This window comes from the organism of the source record quoted next, unplaced genomic scaffold (genome assembly GCF_019419815.1).
Source record: "Pyrus x bretschneideri cultivar Hongxiangsu unplaced genomic scaffold, Pyrus_bretschneideri_v1 Contig16, whole genome shotgun sequence".
Classification (NCBI taxonomy): Eukaryota; Viridiplantae; Streptophyta; class Magnoliopsida; order Rosales; family Rosaceae; genus Pyrus; species Pyrus x bretschneideri.
The window spans coordinates 6,809,612-6,836,905 of record NW_025999457.1 but is presented as its reverse complement, the minus strand read 5'-3'; the positions used below and the strand labels follow the sequence as shown (position 1 = coordinate 6,836,905).

The 27,294-nt window shown below is 35.8% G+C and overlaps 1 protein-coding gene and 1 pseudogene across 1 annotated transcript; one reads left to right on the top strand and one right to left on the bottom strand.

The window, feature by feature from the left end:
- Window positions 1-403: 403 nt before the first annotated feature.
- LOC103967127 (phosphatidylinositol/phosphatidylcholine transfer protein SFH8) lies at window positions 404-7,307 on the bottom strand. The gene is given in 16 exon segments (XM_009380380.3): window positions 404-654; window positions 759-833; window positions 1,163-1,566; window positions 1,904-2,036; window positions 3,217-3,330; window positions 3,426-3,524; window positions 3,637-3,736; window positions 4,080-4,129; window positions 4,238-4,339; window positions 4,452-4,529; window positions 4,617-4,883; window positions 4,965-5,064; window positions 6,018-6,247; window positions 6,249-6,322; window positions 6,750-6,823; window positions 6,921-7,307. Coding segments are annotated over 15 exon segments (1,884 nt in total). The 5' UTR covers window positions 6,784-6,823; window positions 6,921-7,307; the 3' UTR covers window positions 404-630.
- Window positions 7,308-14,461: 7,154 nt separating this feature from the next.
- On the top strand, window positions 14,462-15,565 carry LOC103967144 (annotated as a pseudogene).
- The last annotated feature ends 11,729 nt before the right edge of the window (window positions 15,566-27,294 follow it).

Below are 27,294 nucleotides of genomic sequence, written 5' to 3'. Positions count from 1 at the left end.
ATTTCAACGCATTGAATCATGCATTTTGTAATGAGTAGACGAGTTATCATAATTTACAACTAAATTATATAATAGCATGATTTTTTTTTTTTTTTTCACATTGTCTAACAACTCAAAGTAAATCATTTTTCACATTGTCATAATTTCATGTATTTTTTCGAAAGGTCCGTCAGTGCCAAAGACCTCAAACCAAAAATTCTTTCGAACGGTCCATCATTTATTTTTTCACATTCTTTATTTTTTTATTTTTTTATTTTGTGTGTCAAATGATAGCTTTCATTAGATTAGGTGTTAAATTAATCACCGATGAATTCGAACCCACAATATCATGTAAGGGCTCAACTCTTTTTCACCAGTAGTAAAGGGCCACTTGCTTAATTTTCTATCTATTGTAGATGAAACGTGCACAACATAAGTCATAATATGATAAAATCTGTGGTTAGTTAACTCACTCCCAACATTTCCAACATTTCCAACATTTCCCGGAAACGTTATCGGATTAAGCAAATAAAAACTGCACAAACTTCTTTCAAGAAAATAAACTCAACGGTCAGTTCCGTATGGTTCTCAGTAGACAGAATGGGCATCATTTCGGATGATATATTTGTCCCTCTTCAACAGCAACCACCTCTACCAGCAAAAAAACTTCTTTTTCTGATGACAAGGAGCAAGAAGATGTCTTAAAACTCTTGAACCGAACCCACGGAAACGAAAAAGAAGAAATACATTTTCATAGATAGACTGTATGGTTAACGTACCCGGAGCTTGGCGTCTTCTTCCCTGTCAATATAGGCCAGAAGCTCTTCTTGCCTCATTAAAGCCTCGTGCAGAGCCTGCTCCATAAGAAACACCGTCAATACATGCATCATTCTGAATTACCGAAACTAAGTCAAGTGACAACCAAGAAGCACTCATGCCGTCATGGGCGCCTTAACATAAATAGCACTATATGCACAATGAGATGCAAAATAAATGCAAGCAATCCCCTTAAATATGTCACGTGGAGAGATGCAAACATCAAAAAATTTAAAGAAAATAAATAACAAATCGAGTAGGGCACTCATGCAATAGTATCGACAAGGTGAAATTTTTCCAGGGCAGTAATATGATTTCACGGGTTGAAGGCACCCATTTTACCACAAATCAAATAAAGCTTCTATACCTTTTTAGTAGCAATTAACTCGGCTTCCAAGGCATCCACCCGACAAACAGCAGCATTCAGCAATTCCTCTTTCTCATAAGGCATCTCGGATGGCTTAGCTTCAAGCATGCCAACCTTCTCCTCAAGCTCCACCAGCTTTTTCAGTACAGTGGGGAGAAGATCTGTCCCTGTAATTGGTGCTGTTGGTGAAGGAGGATAACCCTCTTCCTTGTTTGCTTCATCAGAAGTGCTTTCCGGAATATTTCGATTGTGATTGACCAATGCATCAGGAAGCTTCCTAGTTACTTGGGAAGCCACTGAGCGGAAGAGAGTGAGGAAAGTCACGAAGAAGGCCATCAGTGCAACCAAAATCCGACCTTGGATTCCTTCTGGATTCTTCGGGGTGTCAGGTACTGGAAGTGTCCCTGAATGGGAAAGATAATTTCACTTTCTTGTTTTATATAAGGCCAAGTACCAAAACAATTAAAAGAAAAACAAGAAAATAACAGTTCAACCAAATATAGTAACAAGTGTTACAAGGCAGAAACTAAAATAAAATTTTAAGCAATATAGCGTACATCATCTGAAATTCGGCACAAGATATAACCATCAGTATAAAAGTAAATTAATGTAATGAAATTTCAACTATTATAAGGCTGTGAAGTCTTATCATAGTGGACTAGTTTGAGTTGCTACTATAACAATAGGATAAATTAAAAAATGTTGTATCTTGGCAGAAAAGACGAAGCTAGACATGCTGACCTTTGGAAGAATGAGTTCTCTGGAGGGCCACTTGCTTTTTCCAATTAGTATCAACGGCTTTGTCAACCATAGGAACATATTCATCATAACCAGAGAAATGACCTGCGCAGTTTGCCTTGCCAACGGCTTTAACCTGCATATTAATTATAGCACATTAAGGAATACATAATTGACACAAATGAATGTAGCCATCAATAGAAAGAGTAAAAAGTTACAGGCTATTCTTGCTGATTACATAATATTACACATCTTCAGTGCCCTTGGTGATCCAATAGCCCTTAACCAATTCAAGAGCAAACGAAACTATTTTTTACGCGTAGCTTTTTTTAGTTGAGTAGTTAGCATCTCCTAGCTAGATCAGTGAACAAGCAACCTGTATTGTTTCTTTGTTAGTGAACAAGCAATACATATTGTATTTTATTGTATTATATTGAAGGTTCAGCAGCCTGCATATACTAGCTAGACCAGTGAACAAGCAATACCCCAAAGGTCCAAACAAAACCTTCAACATCAAACTAGCAAACAGCTAACAATACATCCAACTAACACGGCATAGCAGCTAAAACAATCTCTAAGTAACACCAAGGAATAACGAATATGAAATTTCACAGGATTTAGGGAAACTGTGCAACAAAACAATTTAGCCACAAGCATAACACGTCCTTCCCATATTTTGTTTTTAACAAACCTCCTATTACACTAGAATTCCACAACTGTCAATTTTGTCCATCCACCCGAATCACAATTCTTTTTCAAACACCATCACAGTGCTTCACATGCTGGAAGTCGGAATCACCCACAAGAAAATAACTTTCCTATACAGCTTGTTGCAATGATTGAAAGCAAAAGAGCAATGAAGCAAATGGTCAATAATCTGTCTCCTTTCGTACACAGTACACTAAACATTAGAGTTTCTCCTTTGAATACTATTACAAGTATTAAGCTATCATGAGAAAACCCACGCAATAATTTACACTAGCAAGTTAATTTAACCTTCCGAATTATGGCAGAAGCTCTAAGAGGGAAGAGGTGACAACCAACCTACTGTAGTAAGAGTTCCATATCAAATTAAACTGTATAAAGGCCAATGCTCAAGTTCTATTTCTTCTATCCCATCTAGAAGATTGTTCTATCAAACAAAGCAAACAAGAATGCTCTCCTAACTTCTTCCAACAACTCTTAAAGAGACATATCAATTACCTGTACAAAATAAGCTCCTTTTTCTCCATGATTGGTCAATATAAATTCTAAGACTCCAAAAATGAATCAATTAATCATAGTAGTAACATTACATAATAAAAGGTTAAACCTACCTCTTCACGAACAGGAGTCAATCGAAGATGTGAATAATTCTTCAAAGCTTTTGGGGACGCAATATCTTCTGCTTCAGATCCTGACTCAGCAGTGGATGTATCACTTCCCTTTACCTGCTTCAAAAGAAAGCCCCTCATAAAATGTAAAAACTAATGCAAAAATAATCTCACTTTTTATTGTGCAGTATTGAAAACTATAGAAGTTTTACCATTGGATATTGTGGCTTAGCATAAGCAAGAACCTTCCCTTCACTGTTTAGAACTTTAACAACTTGCCTTGCACGTCGTGCTTCACCGTTTAGAACCATCTGTAACAAAGAGCACAAGCAAGCTCAATTCAGTAACCAAAATATGGCAATACACCTCGTAAAAGTAAAAAGAATATGCAGCAGAAAGGAAATCCAGAGGGCAAGATATAACCTTCAATATCTCCGGGTTTTTCCATGGCCCCTTATCAGATCGAAGGCAACCTCCCTGATCTGCACAGGTACAGTTACCGCCCAGAAATTCTGGCAACTCACTGCATACTTGGAAAAATCTTTGTAAGCATGGAGAGATGTGCAATTATAAATTTACCATAGGAAAGACAACTGTAACAATAGAATATAATAATAGAAATTACATGTACATACATACATATACATGCATATATATGTCATTGGGTATCTATTTTTACAGAGAGAGGTTACACTGTTGTATTGCCAGACTATCATTAACAACCACACATTCAACTATGATTCAACATGAACAACAATCTTGATTCAAATTGCATTTGGAGCAAGTACATTATACTGAACTTCTATGTGTGTTAAGATTGCAAAAATATAGCATTACGGATGACAGATACACTGCAGCCTGCTCACCTGGCATCGATTACCTCAAGCAATTTGTTCTGATATTTGTTTCCAAGAACCTGAAATGTTGTATACAATCAAACAAAGAAATATTGTAAATTCATGACATTCCCGTGAACCCCAAACGTTAAAAGTTCTGATACAAGGAATAAGTAATTTCTCCATACATGAATCTTTGACGTTGTTCTAGGATCGAGAAAAGTCTTCACAGTGTTCCACAGCAGCCTAAATCCAGGACCAGCATTAATGATGAACATTTGACACAGGGTCTGCACCAGTTATGAACAGATAAAAGGTCCAAAGGTGGTGTTAAAATTGACTTTACAATCCATATAAAAAAGTAGCTATAACATAAAGTTCTAAGCAAATACGATTGCATACCTCAGGGTAATTGTTATTATCAATGTTCTGCAACCGCGTAATTAAATCTCGTGCAGACTTTGTAAAATTCTTGAATCCCTTGAAACAATTAAAACAAACATACAATAATTAAATATTATGATTTTACTTAATATGAAAAGTAATTATAGATTACAGGTAACATACCACGCCTTGAACATCTAAAATTGTAGTGCTTGAATCTATGTGCCTCTTTGCAGCAATGGTGCAAGCTGGAAATTTTATTGCAAAGTTTTTCTCGAACTCCTGGACATGGTATTTCACATAACGATCCATAGTCGTAACCTGCATAACTTTATTGGGGTCTACTTTACCCAATCTTTCAATGTAAATGGGCCTTCCCTCCTTATCCACACCATGATGCCCATGAGGGTAGTGCTGTAGAACTTCATTCAACTCTTTGAATTCAAAATCCTGAAAAAAAAAACATCATGGTAAATAAAATGAGAAATAAAAAGTATGCATAATCAAACAAATTTTATCAGCCGCAGTTACCTCCATGATAGTGTCGGCACTATAGTCCTTTCTCCATTGAAGCATATCAGCCCACATATGCTTGGCTTTTTCAACATCAAACTTCCTTGCTTTCAAAAACCTGAAAGTATGTAACATCTAAAGGTTAATGTCTAAAATGGGAAACCATATTAATCATTATTACCAGAACTTCATCAAACTAAACAAAACAAAGATGTGAGAATGCATAAACAATTTTTGAAAGTATGGCAGCAACCAATTACACTTGAAGTGCTCATCCAAGCAGCATGGGCTTAAGATAAAGATAAGGGAATCACAATCCACGAAGGATGTTTACTTGATAAACCATCCACACTGACCAAGAACTGAGAACCAGCTAGTCACAAGAATAAATTATTTGCTAATCATGAGTACCAGATATTACAGAAGCCCTCCGGTACAATTCATTTACAAGCACATTTTTCTACAATGACGCTATATGATATGAATCATAACTATAACACATGTTATCCTCTTCTCTCTCCCACACTCCTAATACCATAGAAATATGTCCATCTGATCAGATAAACGCAAAAGTACCTACAATGATCCGCTCCCCTATCTTCAGGACATGTTCTCAAGTTTAAATCAGTGAATCCCCATCTCACAGTACTTATTAACCATATTTCAAGAAACTACTAGTTTATTACCTCCAAACGAATTTTTACAAAACCTTATATCTGATGAATGACATTTAAAGAGCACCTATTTCAATTAGGAAAATAACACTCGAGTGAGCTCATGCAAGCTAAAGTTCCAACAAGCAGAATCAGAAAGTAGAATAAGGACCACTGAAGAGACTTAATCCTCTACTTTTGTCATGGTACCGTACTATTCCCCAATTATTCCCCAGAAAATAAAAACTAAACCCAATCAATCTAAAGCATTGGTCCATTTATCTTAACAAAAAACTAGTATATCACTCAAAGACACAGTTTACTGCAGTCAAAATCTAATATCCTATCAAATTATGAACTTCCAGAAGTATTCGTGCGCATGATTATATATAATGGTGCAAGATGAACAACTGAGCACCTCAACATCATATGATAGTCGTCATGCTTTTCTGGGAGCAATTCATCCAAAATCAGTGCTTGTCGAAATGCATCAACAGCCTGCAGCTCTTCAATATCGCGAACATCTTCAATGGAAACAGAGCTGACTCGGCCATCACTCTTTCTCCTACTGCCCTTTTTCTTCAGAGAATGTTTGAATTTGGTAGATGCATTTATCGCCTTCTTCTTCAAAGTCCCAATTCTAGTCCTGCCGCTCATCCTCGGAATTCTCAAAATCAGACTTCCGCTCTCTCCTCTCATCACTACCATAAAACCCTTCAAAACCTGCATCACAACAACAACAGGATTGACATAAAAACCTCGCCAGAATTGTCCGTATTTGTAAAATCATTTGAGAACAAGTATAAGAATAGGGTTTGTGCAAAACATTCACAAATATAATACAACAAATTTGTAAAATTTGATGTCTTGACCTGAGAAATGGGCACCCATTTACTAAAACACAAATGAGAGGAAAAAGAAAGTCAAAATTTAAACTTTCTTCAGATTTCCTTTTCAGTTCGGCTGAATTTTCTCAGCAACCAAACAGAAACCCTAAGTTCAGCAAACAAAACTAAACCATCCAAAATCAGTCCCCTCAAGACCACACAAAAAGCCCTTACACATTCAACAGCAACAAGAACACAGCCGCACCGACAAAAATCTAGAGAGATAAAGAACTATAGAGCGAGAGGGAAGAGAGATGACTCACAAGGCCTGGCGAATCGATCTAGCGGGCCCGACATTCTCGACTCCGATTACTCACACGCATCCACGCAATGGACACTGCAAAAAACCTCGCATTTCCGTCAGAAATTCCAGAAACCGCGAATTTCGGAGCACGAACGAGAAATTGAGGAATGAAATGCAAGTGTATTTGTACCTTTTTTGCTTCGTAACGTCGGAAATCAGGAGGAGGAAGATCGATCGGACGGTCAGCAATGCTGGATCAGTCAGAGAAAGCTCCTGTTAGCCGATCTGCAGCTGGAGCGTGTTGTCGGTAACGGATTCACGGAAATTATCTCAAGATTCTTTCTTTCTTTCCTTCCTTTTGCTTCGCTTAAATAAATAAATAAATAAATAAAATCGCCGGTGAGCGACGGCGAAGAGAGAGAGAGGGAGAGGAGTTTGATTTGTACTTATAGTTGGACTTGGGAGCTACGGAAGGAGGTGGGACCCGGTGGTGGGGTGGCAGAGAGGGACACGTGGCGAGTGAAGGAGCGTTGAAGATGGAATTTGCCGGCGGTGGTTGAGGAGTGAAGTCGCGGGGTTGGAGATAATTAAATAATGATTTGGTCACCGGTTGAGGTTCGTATTTATGGTGTTTTCGTCTCTATACTTTTGCACGTGGTTGTGTTGGAAGCTTGGAAGGAACAAAACAATTGAACAACCCTACAATTTTGACACTCTTTTTTGTCTTTTATTTCGTTATTTTTTGGTAATTTTTATAAAAACTAATTAAAATTTTCAATAATTTTTTTAATCAAAGCCACTCAACAACTTGCAAGTATGTGCGTCAATGCTATCTGAACTTTTAATACCTAAACTCTCTTAACTATTAGAATCTACCATCTACATTACTTTCTATCCATGTTTCAGTTAAAATATGTCACACGCCCTTCACGTGGAGGAATATTTTTGCCAATTCACTTCCTAAGCTTGCTGGAGTCAATTTGTACAAAGACAAAAGACTTTTTTTTTAGCGACGTTGGAGTCAGGTCATAAAGAGAAAGAGATAAGTTGATTTTTGGGTTTAATTTAAGATTGTTAAAGAATTGAAATGAAATTATACAAAAATGTCTTTCACTTGCAATGAGTTTTTAATATTTTTAAAATATTAATCTTTTAACTCTTATGAAGGGAATTGACCAACTGGGGTTGTACAAACCCCTAATTTTGGCACAATATTTACTCAGGCAATATTATTGAGAAGCATATTTGATTTTAATCATTCCCATGAAGTTAATTGACGAAAATATTCATATAGATGACACGTTTTAATTGCAAAATAGTTGAAAAAGTACCGTATGTGGTACATTCTAACAGTAACGTCGATGTTTTGCATAAAACCTCACGTGGGCCCATGAGAATTATGATATGACACAAACCCATCTGGCCTGGGTCCCACGAGCATGCTCCCATCAGAAGAAAAACACAACAAAAATTTGAACAAAAGTTGGAACCTTGTTGTAGAATAGCAACAGCAGCCAATCCCCTTGGGTGATACGCCCAATTGGATTTGAATTCTCGTCGGATTCCGCCTTGGATCCTAGGGATCAACAAATACAAACCGTTGATTAAAAATCGTACGGCTATAATATTTTCATTTTTTTTTATTTTTCAAGCAAAACAATGGTATTTTACTTTTAAAAATATAAAAAGCATTTAATTGGGACCGCACGATTTTTTATCAACCGTCTGTGTTTGTTGATCCCTAGGATCCTCAGGAAGGGGATCCAACGAGGATCCAAATCCCGCCCAATTACCTTCCTAATAGTTTTCTTGCTTTTTTTTTTTTTTTTGTAAATAACAGCTTCATATGTTTTTTTTTTTCTCAATATATAATACGATATTTATTAATTACATACCAAAATTTACATATGTGATTGTTTCTTAATAAGTATTTTGAAAATAATAAATTGTTTACAAATTATTTCTCTATAAATATAAATATTATCGGAAAGAGTGATTGGATTTCATAAAATTTATAATTGTCTGTCAGTATTCACTATAAAACGGGCTCAATAATTTAGGATATGAGTGCCAACTAGAGAAAAATAAAGAGTTAATAAGAGCCTGTTTAGTATTGGATTTGAGTTCAAAGTTTTTAACTCAAAAATAATTTTTAAGTTTTAAGGTAAAAAAATCTGTTTGGTAGACCCATTTTGCAAAACTAGACTCAAAAAATTTTAAAAACAGCCCATTATAATTTGAAAACAACAAAAGTCAGGTTTTAGGGTTCTTTTTTTTTTTCTTTCATGAATTCATATCCTATGTCGCGATGGAGGTCTAAGTTGCGTCGCGCAGTCCACGAGTAGGCCTTGCGCCTCACCAACGACAAATGACCAAAAATAAAGATGAACATGTAATCCTTTTTTTCGAATTTCTGGGTATTTGAGACTGCAATTCCTCAATCCAATTCGAAGAGACCCTTTTCGCCTTGCGTATTTGTGACTCCAATTTCGGATTTAATTTTCAGTAACTCTATCTCTCTACTTTCTCTTTGTTGTTTTCTGTATTATCTGTTTGTGTTAAATTGCATGAATATTTGATTGTTTGTATAATTGGTCAATTATGTGTTTTTATTGGTGGTTTCGGAGATCTATTGCAACTAGGTTTATTGGGTTTCTTTATATTAGGTAACTATTGGGAAAATTGGGGGAAAATGTTACAAAATTTGTAAAAATTGGGAATTATTATCATATATTGTTATTGAAGGTTTTACTGATTGATTTGTGTGAAATTGGATTTCTGTTTCTAATATGAACGTGGTGTATAGCGTATAGGGGTGTCTCATTGAGATGACAAGATGCTTAATATACCTACTTTTTCGATTGTTAGATCAAAGAAGGAAGTTGAATTTATCAAGGATCAAGTTTTGGAGTAAGAGATGCCACGCCACCTTCGGTTCGAGGTATGGAAATCTCGAACTTGGAATAATTATGGGTTTATCTGGAATTTACTTTGGGGCCCCACAATTTTTTTTTCTCTTCAATTTTGTTAAAAAAAAAATGTAATGATATGATTTTTCTTGGTTTTCTAGGTAATTTGATTGGTTAATTCTTGGGTACACTAGTGGTTTCTCTGTTTGTTTCGTTAAAAGGTGTTTTTTGTTGGCATTGAACTTTTAACAACTTACAAAATGTAAATATATTCACTCGTGGTTTGAAGAAAACTACTTCCGTATAGTCTCCACCCGTTTGTCTTCTGTGGAATTGTAGTATCGAACTTGTTATGATCACTGTTACTATTAGTCATAATGACCATCTGCAAAATTGTAAGCTCTCAATATGTTGTTGCATGCTTGCTACTATAGTCAACATTGTATACATCTGCGTTTTGTTCATTAGAAATGCTGGTGTTGGTTTGACCTTTTATCGTTACCCTCACCATTCAAATTATTGCAATGTACTATATTGTTTTCAGTTTTTAGAACACCAAGTTTACATATGCAACGGAAACTGCAAAGAAAAAGAATTTCTTATATGTATGTATTATAATATTATTGTTGCAGTAGTAACCTAATTGTCCCCTAAAATTCTGATAGAGCGTCCATAGCCTTCGGTAGTTGATCCCCATCACCTGAAGTTGATGTATTGAGAAACTTGATGTATTGGCATAAGAAGAGGATGTTGTTTCTTTGACCTAGTAACACCAAATTTAGTGAACTTAATATTTATGCAGAAAGATTGGATATTGGTCTATTATCTTTAGTAATTGCCTGAATTTTAACATTAATAATCTATAATGCAGAAAATGCTAAAGAATTTCTTTTTAAGCAGGAAGTGTGTAAAAGTGAATATCAGTCTTTTGGTCTTAAAGACATTTTCTTGTGCCGTGCACAATTTCATTAGAATGCAATCAAGGAATTATACTTTGTTTCAACAATTTGAAGACAATGATATTGATGTGTTAGATGAAGAAAGCTCGGGGACGAATCAAGAAGGGGAAAACATGTATTTGAATGACGACAATGTTATGAATGATGTTAAAGACCACATAGCCGGATCAATATGGCTTGATTACGTCAATAACAATCAGTCTCAAAGTTTATTGGTTTTTTAGAATGTTTTAATGTAATATTTATTACCTAAGACTTGAAGTTTAATTTGATTATCAAGCATATATGTGTTGTATTAGCACATGGATATAAAAATGGTATGTTTAAGGTTTAATTTCATATGTTTTGTATATCTTAAAACAAATACATACTTAGGGCAAAAAAAAAAAAAAAAAAACTATTTTCAAGAGTTAAACCAAACAAGTTTTCAAATTTTTAGATTCAAAAATAGTTTTTAAGTTCAATGCCAAACACGTTTTTGAAACCTGAAAAAAAAAAAAAACTGTTTATAAGAAATGTTCTTAAAAGTTAGCTTTAAGAACAATTCAAAATTTTTAGTAGAATACCAAACATGTCCTAAACTTTTGGTTTGACCATAGTACTAAAAATGCTATCTGTATATCTCTTCTTCTTTTTTTTATTTTTTATTTTTATTCTATCATAAGCGAAAATACAATTTTTTTTATGGTAATTATTACATATATTTTCAATTAGGGAAGAGGGTTTGACCCCAAAACACTGATCAAACATAAACGTCTTATCTACCAAGACAATTTAAAAAGGAAAAAAGCACATTGTTACAAGAATCTAAAGAAAATCCTACATCTTGTCTATATGCTTAGGCTCCACATGTTGTCCGCTTCCTGTATGGAATTAAAAATAAATAAAAGAAGAAGATTAATACTAGTATATTGTTTATAAAAAAGACATTTGCTATTATTTGGATAAGGTGGAGAGTTCGAAATTAGTACAATAATTTAGGAGAGAGAGTTTTGAACACAAGACGCATGAGTACAAACCTAGTACCATATCCGCTAGGATATTAGACCACATGCAAGAAGATTAATATTAGTAGGCTTTTTAGCCAAAATGATCATTGAGATTTGCATAACTCTTCACTTTGGTCCTTGAGATTTAAAATCAATAGAACTAGTCCAAGTTTGTCCAACATCAATCATTTTGATCATTCCATGAACAATCTCCATTAAATTAAGCTAAAAGGACAAAAATACCCTCAATTTTTGTCAAATCATTTGGCCTATTGTTTATTAAAATGAGGGTATTTTTGTCAACTTGGTCCTTATTAAATATAATTCATGGAATACCAAAATGATTGATGATGAATAAATTCAGTAACTACTTCTATTGATTTCAAATTTTAGGGATCAAAGTGATGAGTTATGCAAATCTCATGGGCTATTTTGGCTGAAAAGCCATATTAGTATGTACCATAGTGATTTCACTTTGGATAAAGTAAAGGGAAATTTTATTTGAACCCATATAACCTCTTTCTACATCCAACTTAAATTTAAACGTTAATTGTCCTTTTTACCCTATTACATAATTACCATCAAGTCCCAAGATAAAATTAACAATGAAACTACAATTTATCAATAAACCCACACCCAATAATTAATCTCTACCATCATTTCTTATTTATCCTACATTCATTTCAGCTAAAACCCTAAGAGCTCTTATAGAGAAAAATAAGCTCTTTTTATCGATCGATAATGATTTTCAAGTTTTGAATCCTCAAACTAAGGTATGAAGCAATTTATGCAAATTTTGTTTACATTTGATTTCAATTTTTTTAAAGTTTAGAAGATAGGTTTTTGGTTCATAAACGTCAGTGAATTCGGTTCATATTAGCATAAGGTTTTGGTAGTCTAATCTTATATGTGTTTCTGAGAGAAGACATAATGTAATATGGCATATCTTTTGCTGCAAAAGTGAAGTTTCTTTGAAAATTTACGGGAACAAGTCTCTCTTTCTTACGCAGACCCAGTTTATTCGAAAACACAACCTTTGAAGTATCTTCTGCTGCTCAAGCAATTCCATTAATTCTTACACGCCATTGTGTTGTACTATATCAACTGTGGGCGTATTGTTGTAGTACATTAACGAAGGCACTAATGCAAATAAAATCACGGGGATAAAGATATTCAAGAAAACAAGAAATTGAAGAGTTAGATACATGGAAGATTCATAAACAAGTAGAAATTTCGCCAAATTATTCAACTTGTCCACAGAAGTTGAATTCCAAAAAGCTTTCATTCCCATAAACAATAGAAACTTCACCAAATTATTTAATTTGAGATTTATTTTCTAAATGGGTGTAAAGATAAATTTACATTTTGAATTGGGTTTGGGATGATAGTTTAGGCAGTAAATTTGGGTTTAAAGAGATACTAATTCTTTAATTAAAAATAATATGGGCATAGAGAGTAAGTTGGGTGTAAAAAGAGATTATATGAGTTCAAATAAAATTTCTCTAAATAAAATTGACTTGTTTTAAAGTAGGTTACGTTAAGTGAGGACTCGTGCACTTGGATGAAATGTTTATATCTTCAACAAGTTTTTAAGGACAGGAAGTGGCCCTTTACGTACCACAGTGATTAAAAGGTGTTAAGTCTTTGTATGATGGAATGAGTTTAAATCTCATTGTGGTTAATCTAATAAAATCTATCATTTGATAAAATAAAATAAAAAAGTTTTTAAGAAAAGAAAAATATAATAAAATAGACTTTCGTACATGAATGAAAACACAAAGAATCTGTAATATTAATTCTAATTTACTTGAATTAATTAGTTGGTGGCCTGGCCATCTCCACATAAACCTCTCCGTACGAATGACTTGAAAGGTGGACAAAGTAAAAGGATTTTATTTTATTTTTATTTGATTCTTCTCATTGGGTGATGGTGGGTGTAGTCGGACGGACTATACTGCAGTGGTGGAAAGGTGTTAAGTTTTTTCATGGCAGCGTGAATTCGAACCCGTCATTAGCTAATATAACATTTAATCTAATAAAATCTATTATTTGACAAAAAAGAAATAAAAATTAAGGGTTTATTTTTAATTTCTTATCATTCGTTCTTATTAGCTAGCTGTCTTTATTTAATTAGGTCATTTGGGCAAAATGTTGCCAGATTTTGGTAGCATTTTTCACAATTTCTTTTAATATTCTTTTCAATGATTTCAAGTTATTTATTTACTTTTATTCGTTGAAACATACTATCAGAATAACAATACGGATTTATAACAATTGGTCATGGCTGATTATCAATCGATCATTTTTAACCTTTTCTTTTTAAACAAAAGATTTTGACGTTCTTTGTGAGAATCGAATCCATGATCATTTTTAACTTTGAGATGTACTTAAATCTACAATGACCCTTATGTGAAATAAAGAGAGACATTTAGAAGAAAGAAATAATAAATTGTCAGTCATAAACTTTGGATTTCTATCAAAATCCAACGATGTCGCAAAATTGAAGGCTTTTAAAGTGGTCACAAACCGTACAATAAATTTATAATTGTCATATGGAAATCAGTGAACTTGGGTAAGAGAATATAATATAAATCATAATTTTCCAAATAATAATAATAATAATAATTTTCCAAGCTACCATTGAAAAAAAAAAAAGACGGTTCAATGATAGACCCATAAATCCACTGCCTTTTGGATAACAACAATGTTAACATGATAGAATAGAGAATAATCGTACAAATGTACTTGTGTCTATTTAAGTGATATTTTCAATATATTTGAAAGTTTGTATAAAAATTGACATTTTTGAAATTAAGAGCTAATATTTGACTATTTTTGATAAATACTCACCGTATACTCGGCCAGTAGGCGGACATGAAACCTCACATTTCAAAGCCGAGGGGTCTTGTGTGGACAAAGGAGGGAACTGCCACTGGAAATGGAAATCCGTGCAGTTCTACTTAGAAAGGCAATGCTGCTCAGAAAAGTAATGCTATTTGCATAAGTGGTTTCGTGGTGAGGGGTTCTCCAGGTTGTCAAGGTTCCAAGGGCACAAGACGGCCGTCACTGGTATTGCACATCCTGAAGGACATAACAAGCTTTATTCAGCCAGTCAAGGTGGAGCAGTCAGAGTTTGGGACTGCCATACTGGTCAGTGTGGCAGTGTGATTAATCTTGGTGGTGAAGCAGATTGCTTAATAACAGAGGGCCCCTGGGTTTTTGTTGGTGCACCAAATGTTGTTAAGGCTTGGAACATTCAAACGAATGTTGAATTCAACCTGGATGCAGCTACTGGCCAAGTACATGCTATGGTGGTTGGTAATGAAATGCTCTTTGCCGGCACACAGGATGGTGCTATATTAGTATGGAAAGGTAGTTCTGAAACTAATCCATTTCGTCCTGCTGCTGTTGTATGTTTAATTGTCGGAGGCAACCGGCTTTACTAGGGTTCTGTCGACCACACAATCAGGGTGTGGGAACTTGAAACCTTACAATGTGTCATGACACTCAACGAGCACTCTGATTTTGTGATGTCTCTTATCTGCTGGGACCTGTATTTAATATCATGCTCATTGGACTGGGCGATAAAGGTTTGGGCTGCTACTAAAGAAGGCAACTTGCAAGTTATCTACACTCACAGTGCAGAGCATGGTTTTCTTGATCTCTCTGGAATGACAGACTCAGAAGTCGAGCCTATCTTGCTTTACTCTTGCAGTGATAATTCTGTCCGGCTATACAAATTGCCTTCATTTACCGAAAGAGGCAGATTGTTTGCCAAACAAAGATGTTAGGACGGTTGAGGTAGGTCCTGGGGGACTATTCTTCACAGGGGATGCAGCTGGTCTCCTCTCTGCTTGGAAGTGGACAAACGACGCTGGCTTCAAAGTTAGTCTCCATGAGCCATTGCTATGGTGGGCGTCATGCAAGAAAGCACATTAACGGTATAAATTTGTATCTAAGTTTTGAGAGTCAAATAGTTAGTCCAATTAGGCCATCTCCAACCGATGGCTAGCCAGAGGGCTAAGGCCATCTCCAACCGAAGGGTCCAAAGGGCCAAAGGGCCGAAAATAGCTCGAAAACCGTCTTCAATCGAGCGCTAGGCCAGAGGGCTCTGGAATCTGAGAGGGCCCCACATAATCGGAGAAGGCTAGAGGGCTAGAGGGCTGGCCATTTTTTTTTTTTTTGCTTATGTTGAATTTCCTATCGGTTAGGCCATCTCCAACCAAAGGGTTCAGAGGGCTAGAAGGTCGAAAATAGCCCGAAAACCGTCTCCAACCGAGGGCTAGGCTAGAGGGCTCTAGAATCTGAAAGGGTCCCATGGAATCGGAGAGGGCTAGAGGGTTGGAGGGCTGGCTGCATCCAGCCAGCCAGCTAGCCCGGGGCTGGCCATTTTTTTTTTGCTTATGTTGGATTTCCTGTCAGTTATAACTGACAAGAATACATTGTATTATTAATATAAACATTTATACTAAATAATACAAATGTATTCCTGTCGGTTATAACCGACAGGAATTCTTTGAATATTTTTTTAACAGTTTTATTATCTTTTTTTATTTACAAAAATTTTCCTATAACTTCTATTTTTCATATTTTTTTTTTAAATTCTATTTTTTTTCCAATAACTTTTATTTTACAAATTTGTTTTTTTTTTTTTAATTTCATTTTTTCCTATAACTTCTATTTCACAAAATTTGTTTCATATTTTTTTTAATTCTATTTTTTTCTATAACCTCCTAAGCCATTATACAACATTAAATTAAATTAAGTAACATGAAACAACATTAAACAATATTAATAGCATTAACCAACATAAAAATTATACAACATAAAAAAAACATTTAACAACGTGAAACTTAAACAACATTTAAGTTGTAGTTTTTAAATAATAAATTATGTTTGGCCCTATGGCCATTTGGCCCTTGATTGGAGACGGTTTTTTGTAACAAGGCTAAAATGAGCCTTCTGGCCCTCGGTTGGAGACGGAGGCAAATATGACCATGTACTGTTCATTAAAATATTAATATCTTGGAGAATCTTGGAGGGTCAGAGGGCTAAAATGAGCCATCTAGCCAGCCATCGGTTAGAGATGGCCTTATAACCGATAGTAATACATTTATACTAAATAATACAAATGTGTTCCTGTCGGTTATAACTGACAGGAATTCTTTGAATATTTTTTTTAACAGTTTTATTATTATTTTTTATTTACAAAAATTTTCCTATAACTTCTATTTTTCACATATTTTTTTTTAAATTCTATTTTTTTTCCTATAACTTTTATTTTACAAATTTGTTTCATATTTTTTTTTTAAATTTCATTTTTTTCCTATAACTTCTATTACACAAAATTTGTTTCATTTTATTTTAAATTCTATTTTTTTTTTCCTATAACTTCTATTTCACAAAATTTGTTTCATATTTTTTTTCATTCTATTTTTTTCTATAACCTCCTAAGCCATTATACAACATTAAATTAAATTAAGTAACATGAAACAACATTAAGCAATATTAATAACATTAACCAACATAAAAAAAAAAAAACATTTAACAACATGAAACTTAAACAACATTTGTGATATCCCACATCGCCTAGGGGAGTGATCTTTATATGTATATTCCCATCTCTACCTAGCACGAGGCATTTTGGGAGTTCACTGGCTTCGGATTCTGTAGGAACTACGAAGTTAAGCGAGAAGCAGGCTAGAGCAATCCTATGATGGGTGACCCACTGGGAAGTTGCTCGTGAGTTTCCAAAAACAAAACCGTGAGGGAATGGTAAGCCGAAAGCGGACAATATCGTGCTACAATGGTAGAGCGGGCCTAGGAAGTGATCCGCCCCGGGCCAGGATGTGACAATTTGGTATCAGAGCCTAACCCTGGTCGCGTGTGTGCCGACGAGGACATCGGGCCCCTAAGGGGGTGGATTGTGATATCCCACATCGCCCAGGGGAGTGATCCTTATATGTATATTCTCATCCCTACCTAGCACAAGACCTTTTGGGAGCACACTGGCTTTGGGTTCCGTAGAAACTCTGAAATTAAGCGAGAAGGAGGCTAGAGCAATCCCATGATGGGTGACCCACTGGGAAGTTGCTCGTGAGTTCCCAAAACAAAACCGTGAGGGAATGGTAATATCGTGCTACGGTGGTGGAGTGGGCCCGGGAGGTGGTCCCCCCCAGGCTGGGATATGACAACATTTAAGTTGTAATTTTTAAATAATAAATTATGTTTGGCCCTATGGGCCTTTGGCCCTCGGTTAGAAACGGTTTTTTGTGACAGGGCTAAAACAAGCCCTCTGGCCCTCTGGCCCTCTGACCCTTAGTTGGAGACGGAGGAAAATATGGCCATGTACTATTCATTAAAATATTAATATCTTGGAGAATCTTGGAGGGCCAGAGGGCTAAAACGAGCCCTCTGACCAGCCTCCGGTTGGAGATGGCCTAAAACGTAGCCCTTTGGCCCTCCAAGATTCTCCAAGATATTAATATTTTAATAAACAGTACGAGGCCATATTTGCTTCTGTCTCCAACCGAGGGTCAAAGGGCCAGAGGGCTCGTTTTAGCCCTATCACAAAAAACCGTCTCCAACCGAGGGCCATAGAGCCAAACATAATTTATTATTTAAAAACTACAACTTAAATGTTGTTTAAGTTTCATGTTGTTAAATGTTTTTTTATGTAGTATAATTTTTATGTTGGTTAATGTTATTTAATGTTGTTTCATATTGTTTAATGTTGTTTCATGTTACTTAATTTAATTTAATGTTGTATAATGGCTTAGGAAGTTATAGGAAAAAAAAATAGAATTAAAAAAAAATATGAAACAAATTTTGTCAAATAGAAGTTATAGGAAAAAAATAGAATTTAAAATAAAATCAAAAAAAATTTGTGAAATAGAAGTTATAGGAAAAAATGGAATTTAAAAAAAATATGAAACAAATTTTGTAAAATAAAAGTTATAGGAAAAAAAAATGGAATTTAAAAAAAATATATAAAACAAATTTTGTAAAATAAAAGTTATAGGGAAAAAATAGAATCTAAAAAAAATATGAAAAGTAGAAGTTATAGGAAAAAAATTTTAAATAAAAAATAATAATAAAACGGTAAAAAAAAAAATAATCAAAGCATTCCTATCGGTTATAACCGACAAGATTTCCAGTTTTTTTGGCCAGCCCCAAGTGTCCTCTAGCCCTCTTCGATTTCATGGGGCCCTCTCAGATTCCACAGCCCTCTGGCCTAGCCCTCGGTTGGAGATGATTTTTAGACTATTTTCGATCCTCTGGCCCTCTGGACCCTTCGGTTGGAGAAAACCTTAGTTTCATTCAGTAGGGATTAACTTTTAGTATATGATCCCTCTAGGATGTTTGTTCCTAACAGTGGAGTGTATTGTGGGAATTTTCAATTGAAATTTATGTACTTTGATTATGTGCACAATAGGAGAGAGGATCCTCTTTGTGAGGATCACGTGAATCCTTCAATCATATTTGTTCATCGTATATCGTGTGGTCAGTTTTTATCATGTATTGTTTATATTCAATTTTAAATAAAAAAAATTTATAATAATTTCTGACCGCATAACATACAATGAACGGATGTGATTAAAGGATTTCCTGGGCACAATAGGACATAACTAAAAGAAATAACACTAGATGGATAAATAGTTTCTCTCTTTGTCGGATACCAATAGTTGGTGTGATGCTTCTTTGTATTTTTTTTATTTTTTGGTAAACGATGCTCGCGTTTATTTTGCAGTACCCAATAATATTACAATTTTGTGTGCTTAGTCTGGAACAATAATTTTATTTAAGAAACCATATTCCAACATTTTCAAACGTTTAAAATAATGAAATTAAATAAAAAAAATAGTTTAATTCCCATCATTAGTAAAGTAGTCTATAGAAAAATGCATAATTATGAGTAGTTATCAAATATAGTTAAATATTAGTCTCCAATTTCAATAATGTCAGTTTTTATAAAAACTTTCAAATATATTTAAAATATCATTTAAATAGACATAAATACCCTTAATTCATACAAATAACTAGTTGTTGATTAAAAGATTTTTATAAAAACTGACATTTTTAAAATTAAAGGTTAATGTTTAGCTATATTTGATAAATACTCGCATACCACCTTAGTGGGTCTCCTCACTAGTCACTACCTTAGTGCCCATAGTATAAACACAAATTTTGCGACCACTGAGAAATAGCAAAGACAGAGCTTCCAAATTAATCACTGGTCATTGACAAATAATGGGCTCTAGGGCATCCGTTGACGGAAGGGTGAAAAACAAAACCCTAAAAAACAAAGTGATTGCATAAACGTGAATGAAGAAGAAGCAAACATGAAAAGTGAAATTGGTCGAAAGCTTTGAGATTTGAAGCGACTCGATTCAATTCGTCTATTAATTGAATTCGAAGCCCAGTCCATGAAAATCGAAGGACGACCACAGAGAGACGGAGACAGTTTTGGTTTGATTTGCAGTTGAAAAGCCGACAATATTTGATCGCAGAGACAAGCTAAAAACATTACCAAATTTTGAGTTTATCATTATATATAAAGCCAAGCCTAATGAATAGTGTTTTTTTTTGGTGTCACAAGCTTCACCAAAATAATTGGACAAAAATGCTTCTCAAATAAAAAAAACTTCAAAAGCAACTCAAAATAATGCATCAAATGTGGCAGGGGTATTTTTCTCATTTTAACAGTGATTTTTAATAATTAATTTTTTTGTACAATTTTTTAATAATGTGTTCAAATTAGTTGTTAAATGATTTTTTTTTAACAAAAAATATTATTGCCACGCCCTGAACTTGGGTCGGTAATAAAAATTCAAACCCAAATCCGAAACATGAGTTAAAACTAAATAATTAAAAGGAAATTGAAACGGGTTGGAAAATAAATTCCTTCTTATAAAAATAATTCATGATTCTTACACAAATCAAGAATTCTTTACAACCTACAGTAAATAGATCAATAAACTTTCTCTACTCCAATCTAATTTGATCTAATCCTGCCTACCCTATTGAATGTCTAATTCGTAAACCGGCATAACTCTGACATCCCACATCATCCAGGGGAGTGATCCTTAAATGTATATTCCCATCCCTACCTAGCACGAGGCATTTTGGGAGCTCATTGACTTCGGGTTCCATCGGAACTTCGAAGTTAAACGAGTAGCGCGAGAGAACTCTCGCATAATGGGTGACCCACTCAGAAGTTCTCGTGTGAGTTCCCAGAAACAAAACCGTGAGGGTGTGCTGGGGGTTCAAAGCGGACAATATCGTGCTACAGTGGAGTCGGGCCCTGGAAGTGGTCCCGCCCGGGCCGGGATGTGACAATAACAATAGAGGGATGAGCTTCAATAGCTCAGTAAGGACATAACCTTACCATAGTAAATTGACAATACTGAATTAGGTGCCATGAAATCATATAGCAAAATATCAAATCATTATTGATAACAACGCATGAATGCAATGCAACCTCTTCAGCTACCCCCGTTAATTTATATAATAAAACACGCGGACCTGCATGTCCTATACCATGCATTTAACAATTGCAGTGGTGGTTGAAATGTTCTATTATAGAAACTAACCCCCATACAATATCACAAGTTCATAAACCTTTTTGCTAGTATAGGATTTGATAGAAGACGAAAAATGAAAAGTAGACATCTTAAAATAATTAGTTTGCCGTTGGATTCAAATTTCAAATCAAGGGGTCGTTACCGGCAAAATGCAGTAAACATTTGTTATAATTTTACATGGGTCCTAAACTTTATTCCATATTTAGCTTCGTCCCTCAACTTTCACATTAGTTTTTCCCTTCTTCCAATTTAAGTCTGAGTTGCATGAGTGATCCTTCCATTCATTATGCTTTCTTTTCCGTCAATTTTAAGGGTATAGTGATCTTTTCATATAGAAAAAATATCTAATTTATTTAAAAATGAGAAGAGCTTGGCTCCTTAAGGTTAAGGAGGAGTTCATTCTCAAAATACTTCATGGTCTATTCACAGAATATCGTACTTATGATCGGAACGTTCATATTATAAATTATTATGTAAAGGTTATTTCTGTGGAGCAAAAAATAATCAAAAAAATTATCGAGGCGACACGTGGACTTTTGGGTTAAAAAGATAAAGTTACCCTTGAGGTACATGGGGATTTCCACGCGCATGCAACAGACAATAACGGCTCAATCGAGGTCAAAGGTGATCAAAATGGTATTTATTCGTAACCCTTTCATTACTCCTCATCAAATCATCACCCACAAGGTAACTCCCAATTATTCTTTTCAAATTGGGATTAATTACCAAATTAATTGCAAGAACTGTGCATTCCATTGAGGTCCTGGTCACACAACTGACGACTATTACACTTGGAAAAACTACCTAAAAAAACTCGTGAAAGAAGGCAAGGTCGACAGATACTTGGACAAGCCAATTGCACAGCCTAGAAGGAACGTAAACTCCAACAAAGAGCCGCCAACTAAGACAATTCAGATTAATGGTATCTTTGCCAAATCTGAGCACTTGGGGGCAACCAATAGTTATAAGAAGAGGAAGATCTAGCAGGCTCTATTAATCTCACAAGTCGAGGTAGTCAACATCGAACCTGGACCCATCGTTGGCTTCATTGAGCAGGATGTTGAAGGCATCGATTTCCCACACAACGATGCACTAATAGTATTTGTCTAGCTGGCCCATGCCATAGTCAACACGATGATGGTTGACAATGGAAGTGCGATCAACCTACTTCAGCTCTCAGTAATTTAGAAGATGAGCTTGGAAAACACAATCATACGCTAAGTGGAGGTACTCACCGGATTCAACGGACACACCTCGATTGCCATCGGCAACATCACATTTGAAGTGAGAACATAGCCAATTGTCTCAAACCAAACGTTCACGATAGTAAGCAACCCATCTCCCTACAATGGGATTCTACGGTGACCTCTAGACACCATAACCTCCGTCAAGTATCAAAAAATCTGATTTCGCATCCCAGGAGGATGAGTCGAAGAAATCAAGTTTGACCAGGCCGCATCTCAACGATGTACTATGCAAGTACTGAATGACTTAAGAAAGAAGACTTTTACCCCCGTAGAGGCTATCGTGGTCCAAAGGGATGATGAAGCCACCAAATAGTAATCACAGTAGACGGATAAAAAAGAAGGTGTCCAAATCAACAAGTCAGTAGACAAAACGAGATGGAAACCCAAAAAAGGATGCCGAACACATCATTCTTGATCCCCAACACCTGGAGAAGACTGCTAAAATCGACTCACGTCTGAGCCCGAAAGAAAATGAGGAACTCATGGTTTTCCTTAGGAAAAATCATGACGTCTTCGCATGGTCACCTTTTAACATGCTCAGCAGCGACCTCAAGATAACTTGCCATAAGCTGCACGTCGACTCCGCTGCCAAACCGGTAATCCAAAAAAGAAGACATTTTACACCAGAACGAGTGGCGATCATTGAAGCGGAAATCGACAAGCTATTAGAGGCCAGATTCATAGAAGAGGTAGCACACTTAGCATAGTTTGTCAACGTCGTGCTAGTAATGAAGAAAGAGAAGGGCAAATAGAAGGTTTGCATATACTACACCAATCACAAGGCATGCCTAAAAGATCCTTATCTAGTTCATCGAATTGATCTACTAGTAGATTCAACTTCTGGGAACCAACTGCTCAGTTTCTTGGATGCATACTTCAGCTACAACCAAATAACCATGCATGAACCCAACGAGGTATCGAAGCACATCTCAAGTAGATCCAAGCAATCCTAGAGATGAAATCTCCAACTTCCTTGAATGAGATGCAAAGCTTGATCAGACGAGTAGCCGCGCTTAACCACTTTCTCTCGCAATTTACCAATCGGTGTAAGCCTTTTTTCAAGGTTATCAAGAAGGCACAACAAGACAAATGGGATGATAAGTGCAAAAGAGCTTTCCAATACCTGAAGAAGTATAACACATCACCTCTCTTACTATTTATGCCAGAAACAGCAGAGGACTTGTACATTTACTTGGTAGTCTCGAAAGTAGCAGTAAGCTTTGCCCTCATATGAAAAGAGTTGGGGGCCCAACAGCTTGTATTCTACACTTCTAAAGCTCTTCTTTGCTAAAACTAGATATCCGAAGATCGAGAAATTAATTTTGGCGCTAATTGTTGTGGCTCGGAAGCTCAGACCATATTTGCAAGCTCATACAATCATTGTCATGACTCAGTATCCTCCATGATTAATCCTACATGGTTCGGACACTTCTTAACAAGTAATGAAATGGGCGTTGGAACTTGGCCAATATGACTTGGTTTTCCAACCCCGCATGGCGATAAAAGCCCAAGCCTTGGTAGACCTCATAACAGAATTCACACCTAGCCTAAGCGACACAACAGAGCGGCCCAACAACACCCCGGAGGCGGCCGAGCATGCCCTAGCCACGACTACTCCACCTGATAGAGACTTCTAGTATTTGCATGTCTACGACGCATCTAACTACAAGGGTTCATGAGCAGGCATGGCCCTTGTCACCCTAGACGGTTCAATGCTCAAGTAGGCAATCACTCTAGGCTTCAAAGCATCCAATAACGAAGCAGAGTACAAAACCCTACTAGCAAGCCTTCTAATGGCAAAAAAATTAATAGTAAAAAAAGCTTATGATCCATTTTGATTCCTAGCTAATCACGAGCTAGACTACTACGGAGTACACAATAAAACATCCGAAAATGGCGTAATAATTAGAGAAGGTATGAAAGCAACTTAAGGCGTTTCAAACTTACACCCTCACTCAAGTTCCACGGGCAGATAACACATGTGAAAACACACTAGCCGGCCTAGGCTCCGCCCTCGATCACTAACTCAAGAACTTTATTTCGGTGGAGTATTTAGATAAACCAAGCATAGAGGTGGAACCAGTAGCCGAGGTGTCACAGGTTAATACAACTCCAAACTGGCAAGATTTCATTATAGATTACCTGGTCAATGACACACTCCCCACGGAAAGGTTGGAGTCTAGAAAGCTCCAAACGAAGGCAACACGTTGCTACATGTGGAACGACATTCTCGTTCGAATATCCTACAATAGACCACATCTCTGCTACCTAGCATCTCCCGATGACCTAAAAGTTCTAAGTTCAATCAACGAAGGTGTCTATGGAAATCACTTTGGAGGCTGATCCTTAGCACATAAGGCTCTTAACACATGCTACTGTAGGCCTACTATGCATCAAGGCGCTAAGCAATTAGTAAAAAAATACGACAACTGCCAACACTATAAGCCGGTACCAGTACTGCCTGCCAATGAATTACACATGCCGAAGAGTCATTGGCCATTTATGCAGTAGGCATTCAACTTGGTAGAGCCAATCCCGCTTGCTACTAGGGGCAGAGACATGATGATCATGGCGATCGACTATTTCACCAAATGGGTGGAAGCAGAACCCATGACAACCACAACACAGACGAATATAAAACACTTCATATGGAGGAACATCATTTGACGATTTGGCATATTTCAATCCATCGTCACGAACAATGGCTGGTACGAGAATTATACGCACACAAATTAAACCCTCTTTTTGACAATTGTAGTATAGATATAAGTAGGGATCGTTCTTAACCGGGGATTAGGAGGGATTGCTAAACACTTGGAAACTGACTTAAAAACTCAAAAACAAAGTTTAAAACACTAAACTTGACTCAAAGAATGCGAAACTAAACGCTTAGAACACTTAAACAAACCTAAAACCCAAAACAGCAACTAGAAGACTCAAAACTGCCTAAAAACCACTTTCTGGGCAGTTTTGAGCACCTACACTAATTTGGACGAAATTGGATGAAAACTTGAATCAAAACACTTATAAACACAAATCAAAACACTTTCTAACTAATTTGAACAATACAAAGACTCAAAGGACTCAAAACAAGTTCAAAAGACTCAAAACTGCCTAAAAACACTAACTAGGCAGTTTCTGACCTTAAACCCAAATTTGGACGAAATTAAGTTGTAACTTGACTCAAGACTCTTAAAAACACAAACTAAATTGATTTCTAACTAATTTGGACATTAAAGTAAGGGGGGATTGAGTTTTGGACGAAATTAAACTAATTGCACAGATTCTAATTAAAAACAGAATGTAAATATGAATGTGATGGATTTGAATGGATGGGATGACTAGCTAAGGGGTTCATCTCCACACATGTTACACTTGCATAATAAAAAGATTTCCAATTACATTTCAATAAACCATGAATTCTCAACGCCCCGGGTTAATTAGGTCCGCTTAAATTAACCGTCAAGTTTTCCTTAAGTTAATGAATTGGATGATTGCATACGACAACCCAAAGCATTCCTCACAAGTTCCCTACATGAATTGCATAATAGAGATACAAGCAAGAATCATTAAGCAACATGAAAACTATAAGTGTTGACGAGGCATTCGTTACTATGATTGCATGAAACTTATGCCAAGAATATGTTTAACGCGATTGTTTATAAGCAACCTCCACTACTTGTGAATATAAGTTCATAACTATTACGTGAAACTCACTTATATTCTAGCGTCAAATTCATGCCTGAAAATTAAGCGTGAACTCTCAATAAGCATACATAAATAGGTTATCAATCAAATAGTTAAACAAATTGAATTCACAACTTATGAAACGCAATTAGAAGTAATCAAATCAAAATGCAAGCATAAACATATATTTCAAATCCCCCCCTAACCAGGGGGGTTTTAGTTCCTCATGATACAAAACAAAGAGAATCAAAGAAACGCCTAAACATTCCAACAACTCAAACTTGAATTGTATGAACGTTTAGGCCCTCTTCTCTTCCATTCCTCATTCGTACAAAACAAAGGGTATTGAACTTAAACATTGAAATCAAAGAAACACCTAAACATTCCAACAACTCAAACTTGAATTGTATGAACGTTTAGGCACTCTTCTCTTCCTCTTTATTGTGGCACAAGGTCTAAGGATAGTTTGATGGTGTGAATGGTTTGGGGAGTGGTGGAAATGGAAGGATGGTGTGTTTGAATGAATGAATTTCTGAATTGGAAGAGTGTGTGTTTTGTGGCTGCAATGGATGCTTATTTATAGGTGAAAAAGAGGGAATATGACAGCTAGGTTATGATGATGAATGCATGTGCAAAGTTGGTTGAATGATTATGATTGCATGTGGCTGATTTATGAAGGGAATGCATGTGGATTAAAGTGGAATGACATCTAGGTTATGATGATGAATGCATGTGCAAAGTTGGTTGAATGATTATGAAGCATGTGGGTGGAAATGCATGTGGAATGGCTGATTTATTTGTTGGGAAAGCATGTGAATTAAAGCTAGGGTGAATGATGATGATGGGAGAGCATGTGGGTGCAGCTATGGTGGGAATTTTGGGCAGAAAATATCCTAAGGCTTTATTACTTAGTTTAGGAAAGGATGTAACTCATTTGATTAGGAATCCTCTTCAATTTCGTCCATTCCTTTTGCTCCAAACGTAAGCTATCCATTCCAAGCCCAATTTTGCTCCAAAATGCTCCAAAATGCACATTTTTGCTTCCTTAGCCATATGAACCTAGAAACACACGAAAATGGCATAAAGGACTAAAATAACTAAAGAAACATAACGTAAATGCATGAGAACAAGCCATTTAAGTCGCATGAATATGCTCCTATCAAATACCCCCACACTTAGCTTTTGCTAG